The following is a 23327-nucleotide window of genomic DNA, read 5'->3' on the forward strand; positions in this document are numbered from 1 at the left end:
CATTAATGGTTAAGGGGTAGGGCAAAGTCCATCCTTCTGAATACATATCCTGGGTTGAAGAATCTGCACAGATCCAATTTAATCAGTATGCTTTTGGCTGAGTTTCCATGAAAGGTTTTTGCTTGAGAAAGATCAAGTAAGGAAATCATTTATTGTTCTTATCCGCTAGTACAAGCCTTGAGTGATTTGTTTTCCTCCTTAGTGTTAGCTCATGCACATGCACAAGTCAAGTCATAGAAAGGAAAATACAGAGGAGCAAATCTGGAAAAGCAATGGCATGATAAATATGGAAACAATTACTGGGTGATGAGCTATTGCCATCCTGAGTATCTGAGTGATTAACAAAGAGCAAGACTGCATCCAGGTTGTTTCTCCCAAGCCAACAAAACAAACAACCTGGTAAACCGTTGAATAATTTCCATATGTTCTGATAGAGAGTGAGTTATGGAATTGACATTTTACTCCAGTGTTCACAGATCCTGACCCAAAACTATCATGTTTTTTGTGTCCTTATGCTACATTGGCAGAACTTCTCTGCTTGGTCATAACAAGGAAGAATAATATCTTATTATGTTTAAAAGAAACAATAGATTACTGATTTCAGTTTAAATTAAGAATATTTTTCAAATTTGAAATTGCCAGTAAAAAATGAATTTTACTGATATTTCTGTATATTTTATTTTCTCTACAGATGATTCAGACCATCCGGACTCTAGTTGAAAATGCAGATAGCTTATATGAGAAGATAGTGCAATGTCAGAAAGCAGGTAAGTGTACGCTGTCTCTTAAAACTATTATAAAGAATTCATGATATTTTTCTTTAGTTCCCAAAACTTTGGAGTTTATTTATTCAGCTATAGCAAATATAAGCACACACATATATGTGTATGAGTTTACAGTAGTGTACAGCAACAGTGAAAAGGATATTTCAAATAATAGAAATCAAAAAGCTGTAAAATTACAACTTGTCTTTAGCTCTGTTAGATGAATATGCTCTGGTTCTGTGGATTTGTTACTTACCATATTGTCTGTTTAGAATAAAATAATTTTGTTTCAATTACATTCACCTTCTATGGCAGTTTTTCCTAGTCCATGGATGCACGAAATCTTTTTTAAAAAAAATTTGTTACGATATATGGGTCCCACCTACACATTCTCTGGAAGTTTTCCTGTTTCTGATATATTTGAAACAGGTTGTATAGTCACTTTGTTCTTAGTCCTTTCACAAATTGTCCCCTTCTTACCTGCTATGTTACAAAAATTTTCCATTTGGACACAAATATGAGTATTTAAGGCTACTACTTTATTTTGAATAACGTGTCTGACCGTGCTACTTAATCATGCTGGTTTTCTTTTGATCGCACTCAAGTATTTTTTAAATAACATAACACATTTGTTCAGAGTAATGGTGCATCTCATTCTGCATCAGAAACAGGAAATCTGCTAGAAAGTCAAAGTATTCGCAAGCAGCAGTGTCATGCACAAATCAATTGGGACAAAAGCTTTTTATGTACAAATACATTTTTATACTCAGCACTGTGCAGCAGCCATAATCTTACATGGTTTTTTTCTTGCATTCTTTTGTCCCTTTCATTGCTGTCCACAAAATTTCAGTCTCTCTCCTTGCAAACTCTTTTTTGTTAACAGGTTCCTTTCAACTCAGATGAGATGCAGGAAGGTGCACCCACTCTGAATTTCATGATCTCCACTGTATTCTTAGTATACACTCCTTAGACTCTGTGAACCTCAATCAAACCATAGAAGTGTCAAAATATTCGAAAAATTTACCTTGTCCTATTTACTTTAAGCTGTCAAATATAATCATAAGTAACATGAGTGACAAAAATATTATTATATCTTGTTGGTACTGTGCCATATTTTTTAGCTACAATGCTGTGTCAGACAGCTTAGTTAGGCAAAACGTTGTTGCGTATTATCCTCATGTTTTTAAGAGTTGTTACCCTTTAGAAAAGATTGCTTGCTACTAGGTCATACAGGTTCCTGTAAACTTGCACTTGTCTGATCTTCCTGTATCTTACAACCTTATTTGATTTAATGTGCAACTGGGTACAAGAACGCTTTGTTTAAGATGGCTGAAGACTTAAAATCAGTGGTAAGCAGTGAAGAGAGATTTTGATCTCATTTAGATGAGAAACCTACGGCACAATGACATAAGCCTAAGTATGGATTATGTAATAGATGCTGCTGTTTAGGGCAGCTGCAGCCCTGCAGGGTCAGGGTATTTGTTAAGATGAATGAGCAGTATTAAATTACATTTAAATATCAGTGATTGTCAAAGCTTTTTTTAAGACTAATTGATCTCAGTAGATACTACTCTATTTAATTCTGAGTTAAGGATTATACTTTTTCCAGTGTAATCTCTTGATAAAGGAAAAGAAAAATTATGTATTTGTCAGTGTTTTTTTGTTTGTTTGTTCTATGGGTCAAGTAGTGAAAAAAATTGAAAAATTAAGAAGCAAAACTGATAAAGTGGGAATAAGCAGTAAGGGTATATTAACAGGCTTATAAGAGAAATTTGTCAAGCTTTCTCTATTAAACCATTTTCTGGCTTAGCTTTAATGATAAGACTTTGGCCCTCTTTTAAAGTTCAAAACTAAATTTGAAGTAACTGCAATATTATTTCTTAGGTTGGTAGCTTTTAGAGAATAAGCAAAGATGTGATTCTTGCTATGACTTTTTTTTTGGAATTCAGATTGCAGTTAATGTTCTGTAGGAAAATGAAAACATTAGTTAAACTTTTGTTCTTCCCTCGGTTTTTAAAAATTAATCCATATCAAAGAGCTTTTCCAGTTTCTTCATACTAGTGTGTTAATTTCAGCTCAATACATTCTATTCTTAATTATTTATTGAAAGCATTTTAGATAAAACTAGTGAAAATATATGAAGAAAAAAATAGAGTTACTTTGAAATGGTTTAATCACCATTTATTTTGTTGCTAAGTCAGCTGAATGTACTACAACAAAATAAAGTGTAGGTGTTAAAGAGAGGTTAAAGATAATCCACTCTGTACCTTTAATCTTTTACAAGACCTAACTTCCCTGTCCTCCTTTATGTTCTTCCACTTTTCTTGAATCACCAGTTGCACTTAATTCAAATGCTGTCTGAATTAATCAGTGGTTAAAAGAGAGAACCAAAGCTTAGGTTGTATTTTGGCGTTCAGAGGCGAAAGCTCAGCAGTACACTTAGTATTCCACGTGTTCATTAAATGATCAGCAGCAAATCATGAGTGAACACAGTTTGCTGGTGACAAAGAATTGTTGAGTGTACTCAAATCTAGATAGGACTGTGAAACAGTACAGTAGGATCTTGTGACATTAAGCAGTGAATTGAATTAAACAGTGTGTGAAATGTAACATCAATAAGGTAAATTAATGTGCACATGGAAGAAAATAGCTGCATCGATACCTGAAAGAAATGCATTTAAGTTTACTGTTTTAATTCAGAAAATGGAGTTCTCCAGCGCTGTGTGCTGATCATTCAGATCCCTTTTTTTATTTTAGAAGTATAGTTTTCCCTAGTTATCTGTGCAGCCAGAACTCTTGTTCAGGTTCTAACCTTCTGACAGTTTGACACCCCTGTCCTTTTTTCTGAGCTTGACCGTTTTAATTTTACCTTCCTGACATCATTTTCCTGCTCTCATTTTGATAATGTTTCTCCCAGTACTCATCTCTCTACTTTTTCTTTGTTCTATACTGGCTGAGCTGCTTTTACTTTTCTTGTATTTGCTCATCTAGTAACAAGAATTTCCATTGTCTGATAGCTAGTGAGCCATCATCCTGCTATCTATCATGTTGCCCCACATACTCACTGTAAACATCCACAGGACTGCTTCCTCTGAATTGATTTTTAAAATTGTCCTACAAATATAGCTGGATTGACACATGTCCTCCTACTACCTTAACAAAAATAGCTTTCATTGCTTCCTTGCACTCACTCCTCTTTCTTTGCCCATCTGTTATCGTTTTTCCTTATGGTTAGATTCCAGGTTGTTGGAGCAAGAACTGTCTCATTTATTCCATCTGTACAGTGACAAAACCAGCAGGGACTTGGGTTATTAAACAATGCAGATAGAAAAAGACATAAAATGAGTACATGTTTTAATATATACTCCAAAGCAGTCTTTCAGCAGTATCAGAAACAGGATACTGTTTGAAGAAGATCCAGCCATACTGGATGCTGTCAAAGATAAACAGTGCACAGTATGCACTGGGAAGAAGTTATGTCTGAGTTGCATGCAAATAACATGACAATGACCATATAAGCACGGCAAATTCTTCTTGGAGTTGAAAACTGAAATAATAAAATTCATTTTGTTTTAATACCTTTTCAGCATAACTGCATGTTTACAGAGCTGTTTACTTTAATATATATTTTTTTCCATTATTTGTAGTCTAAATTGGTTTTAGACTTAGGGTCTATTATAACAGAGCGTGTAAGATGCAGAAAAAATAATATTGTACATTATATGTTATGTACATATTAGGTAATCCACTAATAGATGAAAATAAATAATAATAATTAAATATTGAGGAGCACTTTTGACTGAGTATATAGAAGGGTAGTTGAAGTCTTTTTAACCAATGAAAGAGAGTGACCAGAACAGTTTTTCCCAACATTTTTGTGGTTAACTCTGATTTGGAAGAGAATTTGCAGTTTCTTGACATGATATCGTATTATTTACAAAGATCTGTCAGAGTTTATTATCTGTACCTTCTGAAATACTGTCTTTCATCAGCAAGTCTTGGTTTCTGATTAGAAGCTACAGCAACTAAGGTTGGCCTCATATGTGGGTTACTGAAAAAATGCTACTTATTATTACTGTTGTACTCCCCAAGTGAGAAATATTTAATGTGTTTGCATCAGTAGTCTGTACTGATCTTCAAATTAAAACTTAGAATTGGATCCTTTTATGTTTTTCATGAGGTTAACTTTTGAAAGTAAAACATCTACAGTATTTACACCCAGTGCCTAAACTCCAATTAGACTGAAATAGCACTTTGACGCCTCTTTAATTCTGTTTCCATTCTTCTGAAATACCTGCTTTTCTTCACTTTTTTCCTTTTTCTCATTTTTTAATAAGCCAGCTATCAAATTGTTTTATACTCTGCAGTTATTTAATCCTGTCTGTCTCTCTTGTGCCTTGAATATTTTTGAATCCACATTCCACCATGGGGGAAAACATGAAGAAATAGGCATGGAATAACCACCATGGATGGTGTTTTTTATGATAAACTGATGTATCACAGAACTGTAGGTGTTGCAGGGGGCCTCTGGAGATCATCTAGTCCAACTCCCCTGCTTTAGACAAATTCCCTAGAGTAGGTTACACAGGAAAGCGGTTTTGAAAATCTCCGGAGGAGGCTTCTCAGCATCTCTGGGCTGCTCATCCCAGTGCTCTGTCACCCCCTCAAAGTGAAGTTATTTCTCATGTTCAAATGGAACTTACTGTGTTCTAATTTGTGCCTGTTACCCCTTGTCCTGTCTCTAAGCATCACCAAAAAGAGCCTGGTCCCATCATCCCGATACCTGCCCTTTAGGTATTTATAAGAGGGGATCAATGAGATCCCCTCTCAGTCTTCTCCGTGCTGAACTTCTCCAGTTCCAGGTCTCTCAACTTTTCCTCTTAAGAGAGATACACCAGGCCCCTCATCATCTTTGTAGCTCTCTGCTGGACTCTCCAATGGGTAAATGATGTATTCTTGGAATTATCTAACCTAGCACTTTTCTGAGGAAAATGCATATACTTGACTAAATGTATCTCAATGTCATTCTCACAGTTCAAATAGTTGAACATCCTATTTTGGCCTCACATTCACAGGTGACGTAGGCGGCAGACTTGCTTGTAGCTGAACTATGGTGTTAGAAGTCTAGATTCTTTGCATTCCAGTTGTCATCACATTCACATGCCGTGCTACGTTTCTCTATATTCTCAGTTCAACTTCATTTACAAGTTTATTTTGCCACGTAGATTTATGTTTAAATGCTGCACTTAAAAGATTGTAAAAACGCTTAAACTAACGCAGAGTTTGTAGTGTTCTTGTGAGCTTGCCTTTTTACATGAAGCCTTTTTTCCTTACAGTTAATTTGGTACTAGCAGTGTAAAAGATCAGGTCATATTAGTGATGAATGAGCTGCATGTTCAACTCCCAGTAGCTTCAGTAGCAGAAATAATTGTAAAATACGGTTGTGTACTAGAAATATTAATACAGTTGTGAAAGACTGAAATAATAGTCCTGATTTAAGTGTGGTTTCCCAAAAGCAAAAATATTTGCATAAATCTGATATTAGCTTGCAAATTGTATTTGCCTTCTATGATTAACCTGATTAAATAGGGAAGATTAATTATATATCTGAAGATATTTAGAGGTACACTAGAATGCACACAAGTACATCAGACATTGTGTGTGCTAAGGACTGATAAAAGGCTGTACTGTTATCCTAACTAATATCTAATCCAAAACAGCAGGAAAGAGTGAGACATTCTTCTATCCTCCCATCAGACTGTCTGTATCTACATGTGAGGACAGAACAAGTACAGCAGCTGCTAAGGCGAGTCAATGCTTCTAAACTATCTGTAGATGGAAGTTAAGAAAAAATAGTAAATTGTTAGAAATAATACAGCTGAAAGACAAATTTTATAATATGTTTTATTAACTGAAGGGCTATACTTCAAAGAGAGATGAATGAGTTTTCAGAAGCACATTCATTTCATTCTTCATACTTTAAACAGTAACAAATTCCAAGTTAAACACAATGTGTTTGACATTTAATTGTGTTAATCAGATAATTTGGTAGAAAAAGGTAGCCAACTTCTTTGAAGCAGAAGGTAGCATTAGAGAATGGAGAAGTAGCATTCTTGTTGAACAGAAAGAGATAGTAATTACTGTTGCCAATGAAACAATATGGACACAGCATGATCTGAAGACTGGGAGAAATTACAATGTACCATAAATCAATGTCCTTATTAAGTCTGCTTTCTAGCATTCAGTAACATTAGGAATTTTTTTTTTTCTTAGTCTTTCAGTGATCTCTCTGGAGGATCACAGCTGATAAATAAAAGATGAAAACAGCAGTATGTGGAAAAAAATATTCTGTTCCATTTCCACTCTGTGTTTCTTCCCTTATTGACAGCAGTAATTCATTCTCATGTGGTAATGGCTTAACTTCACCCACATTTAGAAAAATGATTTGTCCTTGTAGGCTACAGTTTGCCAGAAATCAGAGTGGGATACTATGGGTCTTCTTTTCAGTGCAAATGTCTTAATTTGTGAAGGCCTAGTTTTTTGTGTATTTTGTACACTACTGGGGGCTCATGAGAAGTGTAGGAGTCTTGAGTATTTCACTGCTTGATAAATGTTTTGTTAACTTTGTTGTCTAGAAAATTTTATGCAGGACTGTTGAAGGTGTTTGAAGAAGTTGAAGCTTGTTACTGCATTTATGGAAGTTATTAAACTGTAATTAAGTCACGGCCAGATGTCCTCTTTGTATTTTTGTAGCAGCATAAATTTGGTGTTACAGCTACTTTTAATTTCTTCTATCAGCAGTTCAGTAAAAAGTTGGTGTATTGTGAGACCATCTTATGGTGAATTACTGAATTACTGTGATGAGTATGGAACTGGATGTATTGGGATTGAAAGACTAAATACTGATGTTGGTAGCAGAGAGGATGTTTTTAGGCAGATTGTGATGCCATTTGATCATTTGAGGTGTTGGAATAAGAAAGGTGTCTTAGGCATACAATTTTTCTTCCCTACTTTAGAAGAATAATGGAGCATCAGGCATCAGAAAGTCTTTTTAACTCTCCAAGTGGAGACAGGACATGGCTGGGTATATATGGGGAATATTTTTACTTAATAAGGACGTACAGCATGTTGCCAAAGAAGTTGAAGTAATTAAAAAATACTGAGCATTTTATTTAGCTAATATATTTCATCAACTATTAACCTGAATATTTTGAATGCAAATAATTCTGACCTGGAGTTTCTTGAAACTGAAGAACAACACACATAATTCTCTAGTTATAATATAAAATATTTTGGGTGACTTCAGTGGGAAGTGGGTCCTTGAAATTATGTGTGCATCTAATCTTTTTTCTGTTAAGACTCAGTTTTTGTAGCTTAAAGTGATACAAAATACAATGGTGAATGGAGAAGTAATTTATTAAAGTGCATTTTAAATCTTTGTATGAAAAGTTTTCTGTAACCAAAATTACTTGGGAATTTATATATAGCTATAGTAATTACAGTTGCCCCTCTAACATGACTTGTATGATTTATTGCAGAAGTGATCTGGTAACAGATTCTTTTCTCAAGAACTTTTCTGATAAATTTTGCTTTAAGAAGAAATTATTTGAGGTTGAAATACCTGAATTTTAAGGAAATATAATCAGAAAGAAAACTACTAAGAAACATATTCTGTTCAGAATAAAATTAAAGCCTTGGCCTTCAAAGATACAGGCAAATGTAGCAGCTTTATGTGCAGATTAAGTATTTATGGGTCGAAATGGGCACTAACATTTTAAATTCTTTCCTAGAATTCTTTCCTAGGTAGAAAAATGTTCAAGCCTAAAGTGCTTTCCTGGACTTTTTTTTTTTCTTTTCAAAAAGAGCGTACATAGCAATTGAGCTGCAGTCTGTGGTAATCTAATCAAGAGCTGTATGCTATTTTCTTCAAGTTTTTAAAATATTTAATTCTTAATTATTTTTATTACCTATTTATTAATATCTTGAAAAATATTTAATTCACTTCTAAATCAAAGCACCCTTCCAAGACTGAAATAAAACATATTTAACTTGGCAGAAGTTAAGTACTTAACAAGAGTATGAGTAATACGTTTTTTATATAGATATGGAAAAATATTGTTTGCTGTCCATTTCATATTAGGCATACTGTGTATAAGCATTCATTGCCAAAGTTTTACATTTTGTTGTTACATTAGTAAAGTGCTTTGTTAAGAAAGGAAGCCTAAGCTAGAAGAAACCCGCCTTCTGTATAATTGTATCTTGACTATTTTATAAATCAGGTTTGTGGCAAGAAAATTTTAATCAAAGAAAACAAGTCAGTATGTGAAGTAGAAACCTGGCTTTAGAAATACAGTATAGTAAGTATTGTGCTCACTGTTTCAGTAGGGATTCCATAAAAAACAAATATCTCAACTATCAGCTAAAGAAATGGTTTACTTTTTATACCCATAAATGGAGTTTGTATGTCAGGGCTTTGTGATAGTAAATCTTAAAAAAAAAAAAAGAATAGAAAAGAAATTCCAAAGTTCCAAGCAGGTTAATTGCTTTTAATGCTTTTAATATACTCTTATTAAGTAGTTTAAAAATAATAACAATGAGTTATGCTGCTTTGTATATCATATTTTAATCCTTATTATAGGTACAATACCTTGAGGTGACTACAGTGCTGTGAGAAGACTAGCTTGGTCTTGGTCTTGTTTTGACTCTACTGAAGCTTTCAACACACTCCTGTAACATTGTCTCAGACATTCAGGAAGTACAGGCTAGATAAGAGGACAGTGAGGTGGGCTGAAAGTCATCTGACCAGCCAGGCTAAAAGCACTGCCTCAACAGCATTTACCAGGCAGACCACAGCATTTGGCCATATGTTGATTTCTAAACAACAAGAAGTAAAACCTGTAGTTAAGGCAATGTAAGTCAATGCATTCTAATTCGTAAGTGAGACTGAGCTATCTCAGTTAACATAAATGAGAGGTTGTGATCACTACTCAGTAGTAATATTTGCTCAAAACAGTGCAAACAAACCTTAAGATAATCTCCTAAACAGAGATATTAAAATTCTTTTCAACATTGTGATAAATGGGACGGATTAAATTCCCATTAGTTCATTGCACTACTAGTAATAAACTAGATTAATTCTGGTAGTATAATTGGTAATTGCATAAGATAAAGCAGGATGCAAAAGATAAGTGGGTGTTGTCATTCCTGAGCTGTTCAGAACCATGGGTGTCTCACCTTTTTCAAGCTGTTTTCACTCGGTTAAGTCGGTTAAGTCTGTATGATTAATAAGAAATCAACTTGTTGTTATTGTGTTGTATGTCATTCTATATACAATTATGATGGCTCAGATTAGCAAATCTATTATAGATGATTTCTCTCAGCATGAGAGGAGCTCTCTTTCCTCCCGACTGCAATTTTCACTAGAGACAAAATCTTATTGCAGTTCTTATTTAGCCAGGTGTTGCTGAGCAGACATTTATCTACTGAGCCTTTCTCAGCTCCTTTTTATTGCTTTTTCTCTTTTCAAATTTTCCTGGTAAGCCAACTACATCAACCTTTCTTGACAGCTTCAAGTCCTACAACTATAGAATTCAGAGTCTGTATACATTAGTATGAGTATCTTAGCAGATGATTGTTAAAATTAATTTGCGGAGATGAAGGTGGACAGCTTTTGATAGAATTATGGCTGTCATCTCAGTCTTTGCACTGATCTCCTAAGTCAAGAGCTTTCATACTCAGATCACTTCCATCAGCATTCCGAGAGATGTAGTGCTTTGTTTCACATCAGTTGGATATTACACTAATGTCGTTACTTACTGATGACAGCACTTTGGTTTTGATTCAGCGTAAGATGCTACTAAGAGCAAATCCATGATTAATTTGTAATAGGCCTTTCTGAAGAAGGGTGGGAATGGGGGATGCTTTCTGGCCAACACTGAGAGGCCTTTATACAGTCTTCATTTGCCATTCCTATTTGCTGTGCAGGTTGCAGCAGAATGAAATGACTGCTAAGCATAGCAAATGTACGCTCTGGAGTGATGCAGAGGTACTTAGAGAGTGACCATGTTGCCATGGTTCCTTATATATATCACCTTTTGAGGAATTCTTGTTCAACTCTATACTGTTTATGTTCATTTTTTTTGGTTTCATATTGACCTTCAGTGATAACACCAAATTTAAAAGTCAAGTAATGCATCTCTTGAGAATGCAGACAAAGCATGCTCTTGTCATCTGTTCTGCTAAAGGAAAAAAGGAGGCCATCTTCCTCTTCCACAAAGTAGCAGCTCTTTTATAGTTTGGGGCTTTTTTCACTGGGAAAAATACGACTGAATGTTAGTAACGACATTACCATTGCATTAGCGTATTCTGGAATCCTATATAATTTTTGTGATCACTGAGAAATTTGTGGGTGATGTCTTTTTTTAATAGCTGCCAGTAAAAATGGAAAGTGTGAGTAACTTCTATTTCTTGCATTAAACAGGTGGTATACATAGAAATACGGTAAGAGTGATAAATCAAATTAGCATAATGACTATTACCTTCCAAGAGATGTTAGGCAGTTCAAGATACTAATGGGCTAATAATTCTAGAAGTAGTTAAGCCTCATAAAGTTAACTTGCTTACCATATCTTAATGACAGCAAGAGCAGAATTTTTGCTTGCAAGGATATAGAAAATCCTGTGAATTTATTTATTAAAAAAGAGTTTTTTTTAAGCTTATCTTAAAGGCACTTTCAAGTGACTGTGTGAACATATTTGTCATTTTATTAATGAATTGTGAATGAAAATCTTTCTTCCCTTTTTCCTTTTATCTTCTGAAAGTCAGTTTCATTTTGGAATTTAACGCTTCTGTTATTATTTTGCCAATATTAATGAAAATAGCCAGTTCTGAGAAAAAAAAAAAATACACAAGAAAAACAAGCAGGGAAAGAGAAGGAGAATACCAGGAGAAATGTAGTCGATAAATAAATGCTGTGCTGCATTCATACTTCATAATTAAGGCTCAGGTTGTCCATATACCGTATAGGGAGCATGGCTAATTCCAATCAGCAGATGGAAAAAAAATGAGACTGATACAGTCCAGAGGTGAAATAATGAAAAGTGAAATAATCCATTTAAGCTTACCTGGCAAGGTAATAATAGCAACACAAATATGATTTTAATCCATTTGCCTCTGGTTGTATGTTTAGGGTTAGAATGGGATAGCTTATAGTTTACTGTGCCAATGAGGAGTTGTCCTTTCCTGTCTGTAAGAAGAGTTGAGGACAGAGGTGTGATTAGTCCTCATTAAGTAGGCAGCTCTTGTTTGTCAAAGTTTTACGTGTGTATGCCTTGGTGGGATCACCTGACATGATTTTGTTTTCTGAAAAAAGGGCAATGAGATGTTGCTGCCAACCGCTCGAAGTATTTAACTCGAGTGGAATGGCTTTGACAAAACAGAAATGTAGCTCAGCTTGAGTGTGAAGAAAGTGATCATCACAAAGTCCTCAGTGTGCCATAAGTGATGAGTTCTTCTAGCTAGCAGAGCATTTGGAGGCTGTTGTCTCCATGTCTGTATTACCAGTGATATTGCATAAATTAGAATAATCTATAATCTGCAAAGCACCAATTTCACATCGTTTGTGTGGTCCCTCAGCATTATTCTTAATCTCAGAGTAGCTTTGCTTCATGGTTGTTATCAGTCACTAGTGCCCATGGGCTAGGACTTGAAGGAGAGTATTAATAAAGATGGAGATGAGGTTAATGCATCATTACTGCAGTTCTGTAAGTGTGCTGCTTGCGCTCTTGTCCACCACCTTTCACTTTTTTTTAATGTAATAACAGCTGATAACGGGGTTATGCTGCAAGTCACCTGCTTATATTCCATGCACCTTGCTTATTTATTTATTCTGCTGAAAATTGGAGTACAGAGCTCCAAGTTTATCAGCATAATCTGGGCATAAATGGTTCAGACAAAATAATCTCTATAATCTCTATTGTTATGGAGGCTCTAAAAATGTAGTGTTCTAAATATGGATCTATGCATCATCTTTCCATGATCACATTGGGAAGGTTTTTTTTTTAAATGATGATCTGAACAGGAAACAGATACTTGGAAACAGTGATGGATCGAGGAACTTTAATTTCTCACCTGGTTTAAGATCTGAGGAAATGCCAAATGAATGCTTTTCTTAAGGCTGTACTCTCAATAGGGAGGTAGAGCTATGGAGAAGTATTTTGAATTAAAAACAATACAGTAGTTTAATTCAGGAAAAGTATATGCTGTCTATTTTTCTTGCAGTAAAATTTAAATGATAAGAAAAGTTAACAAGAGGGTTTTTTGTCTGTCTTTGAAATTAATTTATGAATCATCTTTAATTTTTTTATATATACATATATATGTTTTTATATATGTTTATGTAGGAATAAGGTAAACAAGAATATGATGAAAACATTCAGTCATATCTTTCTTTTGTATTAAGACATGAGTGTGAGGCTGAAAGATTACAGAGAAGAGCAGATACAATAATGCCCTTAAAAATCAACCTACTCTGATTAGGATTGAGGGGCAGGACAGGTTTGTATGTGGATTTCATGGCAATTAATTCCATGTAAATTTTAAAGCACATCTACTCAATAGCAGATAGAAGAAATGAATCAATGTAGTTAATAGAATAATTTAGAATCACACTATACCTTGATTTTAAGTTTATAGCTGTAAATTATATTATGTAACTTTATGTTATTACTGATGGAGACTTTAAGAGAACAGTTTAAGAAGGGAGGAGGATTACTGTAATGCAGGCTGTGATGATGTGTACATCTATGGAAGAACATGCTACTTTCTGTGTAGGAAGGAAAGTGTGTTTCAAACTTCTTTATGTATGACTTGTAACAGCATCATGGAAAGCAATTTATTTGTTGTTAAATCTGTGCATTTCACTGAATTAAGATGTATGCTCTAGTCATTCTACTGCATTGAATTTTGCAGTAAATTTTTGGGTTGGGGTCTGTCAGATGCAAGTTGCAGGGAGACAGCAGTTTACATGAGTGTAAATGTTCTTGGTGGTTCATTTTCCTGCCACCTTTCTCACGTTTGTGCCCTTTCCCCCAGGGGTAAGGTGAGAAGGCTGTATTCTGCATGGCTCCCAGCACGTAAATTGGGCAACTGTGATGTAAATTTGGTGCGCACTAGAGCAAAGCACAAAATAAATTTGTTGGGACATATTTCCTGAAACGAATGCTTTCATTTCACAGTGATCCACATGAAGGTCTTCACATGTAGTGCAACAGATTTTATTGTGATTGAAAAATATTTTGTATAGTATTTATATATATTTGTTTGGCTCCATTTCTATGGCAGTGACCCAGCAGGTATTGCAGTGCAGATTTTGACTTAGAGAGATCTGAGTATATTTGCATGTACTATAACTTCACAGATATATTTGTGCTCGAAGAATGAAATTTCTGAAGCTTTTTCATTGTTCTTTACCTTTTTAGTTTCAATTCACTGTTTCTATGATCACAGAAATACATTAAAATAGTTACTATATTACTCCCTCTTTTACTCTCCACAGCAATGGAGTTTCATGAAAACCTGCACAATATAGGAGCAAGAGAAGGCTTAAAAGAAAGAAAACTGCAAAAATCAGTAGAAAGCTTTACATGGAATATTACAATTTTAAAGGTAATGTGTCTTCCATTAGTTAGTTATTTTTCCATTCACTGGTGGCGTTCTGATGTTATTGTTGGTCATTATTCTGTCTCATAGCTCAACTAGATTTATTCACTTTTATGGTCATTTTCAGCATTCATTGCTTTGAAAACACAGCAGACTGACTGCATGTTTTTGTACTTTTATATAATATTTTGGAGGTTATTTCATTTTGTTTGTCCCTGAGGTTTTTATTTTAAAACCTCTTAATGTCAACAGGACCCACTGTAATCTTGAATACATGGGTGAAATGAGTACTAATTCGTATGAAGCTGCTTGGTCTGGGAGGAAGTTGTGCTGCTGGGTAAACCCTGTTCATTGATTTCAAAGGTAGTGAGAGTATTCAGGGTAATGGGGCTACTGGAAAACAAAAGGGAAGATGTTGCTATTGCAGTCAGTGATGAATGGCAATTAAAGATACATACAAAGCGTACAAATCATCCGTACTATAGTAAAGTGAACATATATGACCCATAGATTCTCTTCGTTGAGCACATTTGCCTATATTACTATAGGCAAATATATATTATACTATATAAGTTTAAATGATGTAATAAAAAAAGTACTTTCAGCTAGAAACCCTCAGGAAACTTGAATGCGGATAGGTTTTCAAGTTTCTTATCTTTTGTCTTTCATCTTGGCAGAGTATATCAAAATTTATAGAGACAGCAAAACTACCTCGCCTAATTTATTCCCTTGACACTATCCTTCTAGCCCAAATTATTCAAATTTTGTGTTTACATCTACTAATGAGTTCTTCTTTCCCACTCAAATATTTCATTGCTATATTAAACTATAAAATCTGTTTTAGTTAGAATTTTCTCCCACGTGTGTTTTATTTTTAGTTCTTATTATTGAAAATAGAATTAACTATCACTTCTCCTTACAGTGGACTACTACAGAAAACCTGTAATGCAGTCATATCTCTGCTTTCTGTGCTGGTTTCAGCTGTTAAGCTTTTCTCTGTGCTGCTTGCTGCTCCTGTCCAGAGCAGAAGTGGATCAAAAAGAGGCCACGTTTGCTACATGTGTACATCTAATACATTCTAAAACCATATTTGCAGATTCTGCTTTGAGATCAAAGAGGCAGACTGTTACTTTTCCTTTATTAGAGCAGTAGATCCTGAAGACGATACATGTGATGTGTCAAACACCAAACCTGTACTAACCAGTAGATTCAGAGGAGGAGAGTCAGTTCAATGGCATTGGACAAATCAAAATCACAGAATGTTGTGAGTTGGAAGGAACCCAGAGGGATCACTGAGTGCAACCCTTGGCTCTGTACAGGATCACCCCAAAATCAAACCCTACATCTGAGAATGTTGTCCAAATGCTTCTTGAACTCTGACAGATTCTACTCCTTAATTTCCTGTCAAAACTATCAGATATCATTTGGAGAAGTAAATTTATTTTAATTCTTCCAGAAGTAACAGTAGCTTTGCTTCATCTCTTATTTCTATTCAAAATGTAAAGGCTGGTGGGGGGAAGGCTTTGTAGTTGATGAATGACTGACCTGTGAAATCAGAATTTCTGTGTAAACCAGGAATTGGAGAACCCATACTGGAAATCTGACTCCTGAGAGCACTGATGGGCTTTTGTGTGTGTCCCTAGAATTAACGTAATTATGAAGTTAGAAGGCCTTCCTTTTGAAGAGATTATTGAGCAAATCTTTTCAACGTTGATGTAGTTTTTTTCTGGTCCAAGATTAAGGTCCCTTCTGTAGGAAGGTTCTTTTGGATACTTCAGCAAAAAATTGATGTGTAATCAACCTTTTGTAGCAGGTCTTATTACAGAAGGTTCATGTATGTTATGACATCTTAAAAATTCTTCATAAATATTGCAGTTCACAAAAACTATAGTTCACATATATTAAGGTTTTTTTTCATGTTTTCTACATAAAGTTAGAGCTTGTAATTTCTCAAAGTAAAACATATTCAGCTTTTTCACTCTGGACTCTAAACTATAGGCTGTAACTATAATTTGTCTTGAGTGATATAACTAAAGAGGAAAAGTTTGAGTTTTTTAGACCCTACTCTTCCTGCCTGGACAAAGAGACTGGCAGCCATAATTTTGACCTATGTTTTTTTGGAGCAGCTCTCTTAATTCTTCACAAATGTAATCATCAGCTCTTTCCAAGAGGAGTAGGCTGCTCATGTATTGTAACTGATACATTTTCCAAACCGATTAAGTTCCATTTTGCCCTCAAGACAAAATTGATCTTTATCTTAATTGGGACACTTTGACTATGGTTGATGCAATGGAAAGTCTGATAAAATAACAAAATTGACAGCTTAATTCTAGGGGAAATCTTTGTTAGAAGAGCTGACCTACAAGGGCTGCTCCCAGTTTTAGAGGTCTTACTGCTAGACTGTTCTTCTCTTTCTGATAGTTGATTTGCAAGACCACTTGTTGGTAATTTGTTTATCGTTATGATTCACACTGATAGAACTCATTTTCTAATGACTGATAATCACATTTCCTGCCAGAAAGAGTGCACCAGCTGAAAAAATGTCTACTAAGTGCTGTTGAAGCAGACTTTTGCAAACAAACTAATGAAACAATTTATAGATTTTACTGGCATAGCAAAACTTTGGGAAAAAAAAATAGGCACAGACATTGAAATGCCCATAGGAAGAAGAGGAGCACAACAGCTTCTGTAAATTAGTCTTTGCAACAGAAGCTGTTCTAAGCATATGGGGAGAGTTTGAATGAAGTACTTGGAGTGAAAGTGTGAGTTGTAATTCCAACATTTTTTAGACATCATATTGGTCAACACAAATTATTTTCTATATTTTTGTAATCTACCAGTTCATAGCATCTATTACCTCTGCAATGATGTTGGTCTTTCATCTGAATTATGTTTGTAAATATATTTATAAACAGAACATTTGAAACACCAGCATGCAACTTCTTAAATATTTATTTCATCATCTGAATTTTATGAACTGAATCTATCAATGAATTCAGGCAATACTGTTGTCACCTTGAGCATTCATAAAACCCCTGACACCTGCTGCATACTACTGTAGGTGCTCAGAAGAAAAAAAAAAAAAAAGAGTTCTATTAAAATACTGAAAACTGTTCTCTTGCTATTGCCAGATTTGTGGAGTTTTGGCTCCTAATTAAAGCAATTCTTATAAGTAAAGAAGCTAAATCCTTTATGGCTTGATTCTGTAAATGCACTCAAAGCAAGTCTTCTGGATGCGGAGCACTGTGGGATACCACAGCATACCAAGCAGCCTGCTATTTAGGGACAGTGATGATGACTTGCTGCTTTTCCTTATAGGAGCTTTGGGGTCCCAGAACCTGAGCTAAGGCCTATTCATTTGTAATACAGTTTCTTGGGGAGAGTTAGGCAGTTATTTCAGATATCATCTATATAGCACTTTAATGTTCATGTAATAGCTGGAGAACTTGCCAACCAAAAATCATGAGAGAATACATACCAAAGTAAAAAAAGTGGCTGTTCTGGTTGTTACTCTGTCTTTGGCTCAAGGTATACCGGTACATGTTGGTTTCACAAATGGTTTTCTGAGTCAGAAGCATTCAGAAATCAATTTCTTCATTCTAATTATTGGATAAGAGAGTGTCTAATGAACACAGATTCATTTTTGTATTTTACCTCAGTCTAAACTTGACCCCACTTGGCCAAATGTATTTAGTCTAAACCCTTTTGCCTGTAATAATCCAACTCCTTATCCCAGATATATTCTTGTCTACAGAGTTCATCTTAACATAGGATCATAGAATGGGTCCTTCAATTGTTGGGGTCTCCAGAACTGGACACAGTACTTGAGGTGGGGGTCTCACAACATGAGACACAAGAGTGGAGGGGCAGAATCACCCTCCTCAACCTGCTGGTCACACTTCTCTTGATGCAATCTTCCATATTAGTCTCATCCAGATGGGTTCCCTGCTGAACACCCAGCCATTCCTTCTGAACTCTCTTTTCTCCTTTGTCTCCTCCATCCACTATTCTTTTTACACTTGGTGCCTCATTTTCTCTTCTGGTAGCTTTTCCTGTTGCTTTGCAGTTTGTATTGTCCCCTCTCCCCCAAGGTCTTCCTGATGAGTGTTAATCTTGTTTTTTTTCATCACATTACCTGATTTCATTGTATTCTGCAGTTGTTTACCTATTCTGCGTAATTTTTTTTATTATTATTGTCACCAGCTTTTAATTTTGTTGCAAAGCTCTCTCGTTCTTTTTGAGTTGTTACTCCTTCTACTGGTCTACTGTTTCAAGGCTTCTTTCAACATGGTGTTTTTGTCAGATCTGCTTTTTTTTTTTTGGTATTCCAATCCCAATTTTAAGCTGCTACTTCATTCTTTCTCTTTCTTCTTAGCTTGCCTGTTCTAGACTCAGCATTCTTGCACTGCGTTAGTAGATTTTTTGCTAGTTCAGTCTCCTCCTTCAATTGGATCTTGTCATTACTTTGCCTAATGTAATCCAGTTACTCCTTCAGTCATAAACTACTTGCAGGTCAGAGATTGTTCTCTCCTCCTCCCTTTATCTGCTTCCTTACCAGTTGCCATCCCAAGCTATTTCTTCCCTTCTTCCAATCAGGCTTTGATACTGCTTGTGTTGTAATTAACCAAATGCTGGTGGTAGGACAACTTGGAGAAGCCATACAGGAAAAACACAGCTTTTTCTTCAAACACATTATTGTGTGAGAACAGAATATGTGTTGCCTTGCCACATGCTGGAGTATTTGTTAGAAGCTCATAACTTGGATCCACAACTCTAGATCCCTTGTTGTTGAATTACAAGTTCTTACCCCAAGCAGGAGTTGGGGGGAAGGATGGAAGATTCTTAAAATTTTCACAGCATTTTCCTGTCTTTATTCTCAGAACTGAGTGATCCATATATTGAGGTTATAGAATAATATTAAGCAGTAATGATAATAAAATCTGCCAGTGGCAAAAATCTTGCATGGAGAATATCAGTCTAAGTAGTAAAAGTCTGGCAAGCGTATAAGCAACTGAAAACAATTTAAAAAAACACAGATTTTCAGACTGCTGCTAGCAAGTCTGCCTATAATAAACAACTTCATTAAACTTCTAGAATTATTTAGCAGTAATCCATGTAAAACAGAGCTTGGGCTAGAGACAGATGCACTCCAGATATGACTCACTTAGTCTGCCGGAGTGTTTTAAATTAGCTTTTAGTTGTTTGTCAGTTTGGAAAAAAAAGACTTTTAAAAAAATAGTATCCCTGGTTTTCCTTGGAAAAAAAATTTACTGCAGCTTTTGCTGTGTTTGGAGAACTTTGAGATCTTTCCTGCCCTGTAAACAGAAAAGACACTCTAGTTATTATAGCCTTGGATTATTCTAGGGAGGTATTTCTTTGAAGAAAGCAATACATGTTTTTGATTTGTGTGCCTCAAATGTGTAATTCTGTTTACTTCTTAAGGTAATATTTATATTCTATAGTTGCTGAAAGAAGCGAGGCTGAAGTATCACAACTTGAGCGCACATCTGTTTAAACCTGATCATCATTTTACCTCTCTTTTATTTTTGAAATCACAAAGTTGGACTTCACCCTTATTTGGCAGAGGAAGAGAGGTGCAATAGCAGTTATGTCTGTACAAGAGAAGTGACTGTCAGGAGCTGGATTTTACTTCAGAAAGACATGAACACTCCTACTGCAGGAAAAGATGCAGTCAAAGTTCATGAACTTTTAAACATTATATGAAATGAAAGTCTCAAGGAACCACAGTGCCTGTTTGGTTATTTGTGTGTTTGTTTTCTTCTCTTCACTTAGAACCATATACAATCAATAGGTGTACAAATCTAGGCTTAGTAAGATTACCACAGTGGAAAGATAATCAAAATAAATGGAAATACTCACCAGTGTTGTAGGCTTGCAGTAAACTCCACAAGGAGCAATCTCCAGAAAGAGACCCTTCCTCAGTGGCAGTCAGCCCTTAAATGGGATCTAGGAGAGGTGCAGCCAGCCTCCACCCCTTCTGGTAGCACAGATGAATTGCTTTCACCTGTGCTCCTGTGGCTGACTCAGTGCTTGCCTCAGGTGGTCAGTCAGAGGCTCAGGCTGTGATCAACATTTCCATACAAACTGATGTTGCTTAAGATCTGGTATTTTTGAAGCATCATCTGATTTTTGAGCTGTGGTAGTTAGGGGGCTGTAATACAGAAAGCTGGATCACCTGAGTCTGAGACAGTTTCTCTTACAGCTTAAGCTGAATTGTACTTAGAGGTAAGACTGCAAGATAGATCTGAACTGCAGACAGTCCTACGAAGTCTCTGCTGTCACTGTACTTTTTACCTGTCACTTCCTGACCCGTATTTTTATTTCATATTTTGACAAACTTTGACTCTTTACCATGCTACGATTGAATTAGTCACATTGCTTGGAAAAAAACCTCAAAGAACCAAAAATCAAAGTTGTTTAACTGCTCCTTGAAGTATATAAATGAGTCTCCACAATTCTGTCCATGAGGAAACATTTTTAGTCCCCTAGGTTATAAATACAGAACAGATTACCTTTCTGAAAGCTGTTAGAAATAATCCCTATCCTTTGTTTATGCAACAGATTGGCTCCAGAGCTAGCAAGGAGCTTGGTTCTTATCACTTTACAAGTATGAAGTAATCAAATATTTATTTATTTACTTAATTTGAACAGGGCAACTCTACCATTAATCTGAAATAAACAGAAGGGCAAAAAAGATATATATAGCTCTATTATCCACTGTGTATTCACACACCATTTTTGTTTTGCAGGGACAAGCTGATCTTCTCAAATATGCTAAAAATGAAGCACTGGAGAATCTGAAACAAATCCATTATGCCACTCTTTCATGTGGACTCAATAAGCCAGGCACTGAAAACGCTGAAATCTCAAAGCCCCGTCGAAGCCTGGAGGTCATACCTGAAAAAGCAGGTGATGAAAATGGCGAATGAGAGAACTCTCATCTCGTAATTATGGAGTTTATAACTCTGTGACCAATTGTAGCTGCATAGGACATTTGCTTTGCACTTACTGTTGAAAAATATTTGGAATCTTCAAAGCACAACTGGAGAAGCTAATTACAATCTATTGAAACTGTGAATGTATGTAGCAACTCTGCTTGTGAAGGCAATGATATTGTGTAACATGGAAATTACATTATTGGCCACAACGTAGTATGTATGTAAAAGATACTGTAATTCAGTCATAGCGTGCTGAAAAGTTTATTATAGTGCCATAGAGAAGTGAATGTTTTTTAAATGAGCTATGATTAGAAAACAGTTCACAGAATGTGACGAGTTGCCTTGATTTTCAAAAAGATAGATGTGTGGGTTCTCTGTTTCTTTGCACAGTTCCATAATTGTGCTAGCAAAGTGAATTATTGTGCGCCTAACTTTTGAAAATCAGGTCCGAAAAAGTGGGATCCACGTGTTTCACACTATACGTAATTCAGCCGCTCAGATATTTGGATTTGAAGTGTTATTGATTTTATTGTTGAGCCATAAATTACAACGAGAATGTAATTAGACAGTGATCACTGACTTCAGTGCACTATAGGAGAGCCATTATGTAAAAGGAAAATGTGCAATCAATCTGATAGCTTATGTCAGAAAAAAGATTCATACCTATTTTGCCTAAGATCTTCTGCAAATGTGTGTAGATAATGTGACCAAACTGCAAGCAAAATGTTGTAAATAGTTTTTCATTTTGTGAAGTGAAGTGCTCATCTTAAAAAGTTTTATGAGATTGCTCCTAGACAAGTAAAGCTTTTAACTAAATTTTAACTTTTTTATTTTTCAAGTATTTTCTTCCTTGCGGAATACGCGATATCTCAATAAGCAGATTTGTCAAAAAAAAAAAAAAAATTTGCTGTTCTGGTTCTGTTTGTTTGGTTTTATGACGACATTAGGTAAAGGTATTGTAGCTGATATACTCATTGTAAAATGACTATACCAACCTAGAGTGTTCTCTTACTGTTCCTGATTTAACAATAAAATGGACTATATAATTACAGAAGCTAATAAATTTGAAGAAAAACAAGCAAAATCCTACAGAGATCAAAATGAAGTTTCTGTTCAGTTGTGGGAAAAAGTGGAAGACGGCAGTGTCTGTTGAAAATCACTGTTTTAATTAGAGCTCTTCAAGACATGCATTCTACACAGAATCCATTTGTTTAACCAATTTGAGATCCTATTTTTGCATTTAGGTTAGAATGTAAATCTGTGTATGGGTAACATCTTGTAAAAGTCAGTAGGGCTCTGACAAAGAACATCAGTATATCCGCACTCAATCTGAATTGTTAGGGACTTAGATTTATTTTCTAGTCATTATAAAGCTAGAGGAAAAGAAAGATGAAAACAATTTGCACAGTAAATGTCACGTCTTAGCTTGCATTTTTAAATGTCAAACTGAATGGGCTGGGAGCAGTTTTAGAAGGTGCTGAGCTCTCTTAATGTCCAGTGACAGATCATATGCCTCAATGTGATGATCCTGCCAGGAATGAGTTCTGCTCTGACTTAGAAAATGAAACGTTTAACCCGTGGTGAGCACCTGCAAGCACAGCTTTGTGAGCAGTCTTTCTCTATGTTGTCAGCTGCAAACATTCCGTAGGCACATCTGCTTGATGGGAAGCAACATTACATTGGCTGTTACCGACTGTACTCCGAGCCAGCATAAAATCGGTCTTCCAGGGTCAAATCTATTCCCAACTTATCTACACAACAATAACTATGTTACATCAAGATTTAGCTGGGCTGTAAATTGACAAGGTCAGTTTCACTTTATCAGAAAATCCAATACCCAGGCTGCTGGAATTTTACCACCAACTTTAATCCCAGTTGAAAAGTGCAGACTTTGAAAAAACATCAGTACAGTTGGTATTGTATCTCAGATAGGCCTAAAGGCCAC

At 35.5% G+C, this 23327-nt stretch overlaps 1 protein-coding gene across 3 annotated transcripts in view; it reads left to right on the forward strand.

Annotated features, from left to right (window-relative positions):
* The window catches only part of PLCL2 (phospholipase C like 2), a 94992-nt gene extending 72509 nt beyond the window's left edge, over positions 1–22483 (forward strand). The window contains exons 5-7 of one of the 3 annotated variants that reach the window (XM_085226301.1): positions 692–767; positions 14320–14429; positions 21194–22483. In XM_085226301.1, coding sequence (XP_085082427.1) covers positions 692–767; positions 14320–14429; positions 21194–21373 — 366 coding nt within the window. In that variant the 3' untranslated portion in view covers positions 21374–22483. Of the gene's footprint in view, positions 1–691; positions 768–14319; positions 14430–21193 lie in introns of those variants that run through there. The other 2 variants (XR_014883934.1, XM_085226302.1) reach the window with 2 other exon arrangements.
* Positions 22484–23327: the final 844 nt, after the last annotated feature.

This window comes from Meleagris gallopavo, chromosome 6, assembly GCF_905368555.1.
Source record: "Meleagris gallopavo chromosome 6, MGAL_WU_HG_1.1, whole genome shotgun sequence".
Classification (NCBI taxonomy): Eukaryota; Metazoa; Chordata; class Aves; order Galliformes; family Phasianidae; genus Meleagris; species Meleagris gallopavo.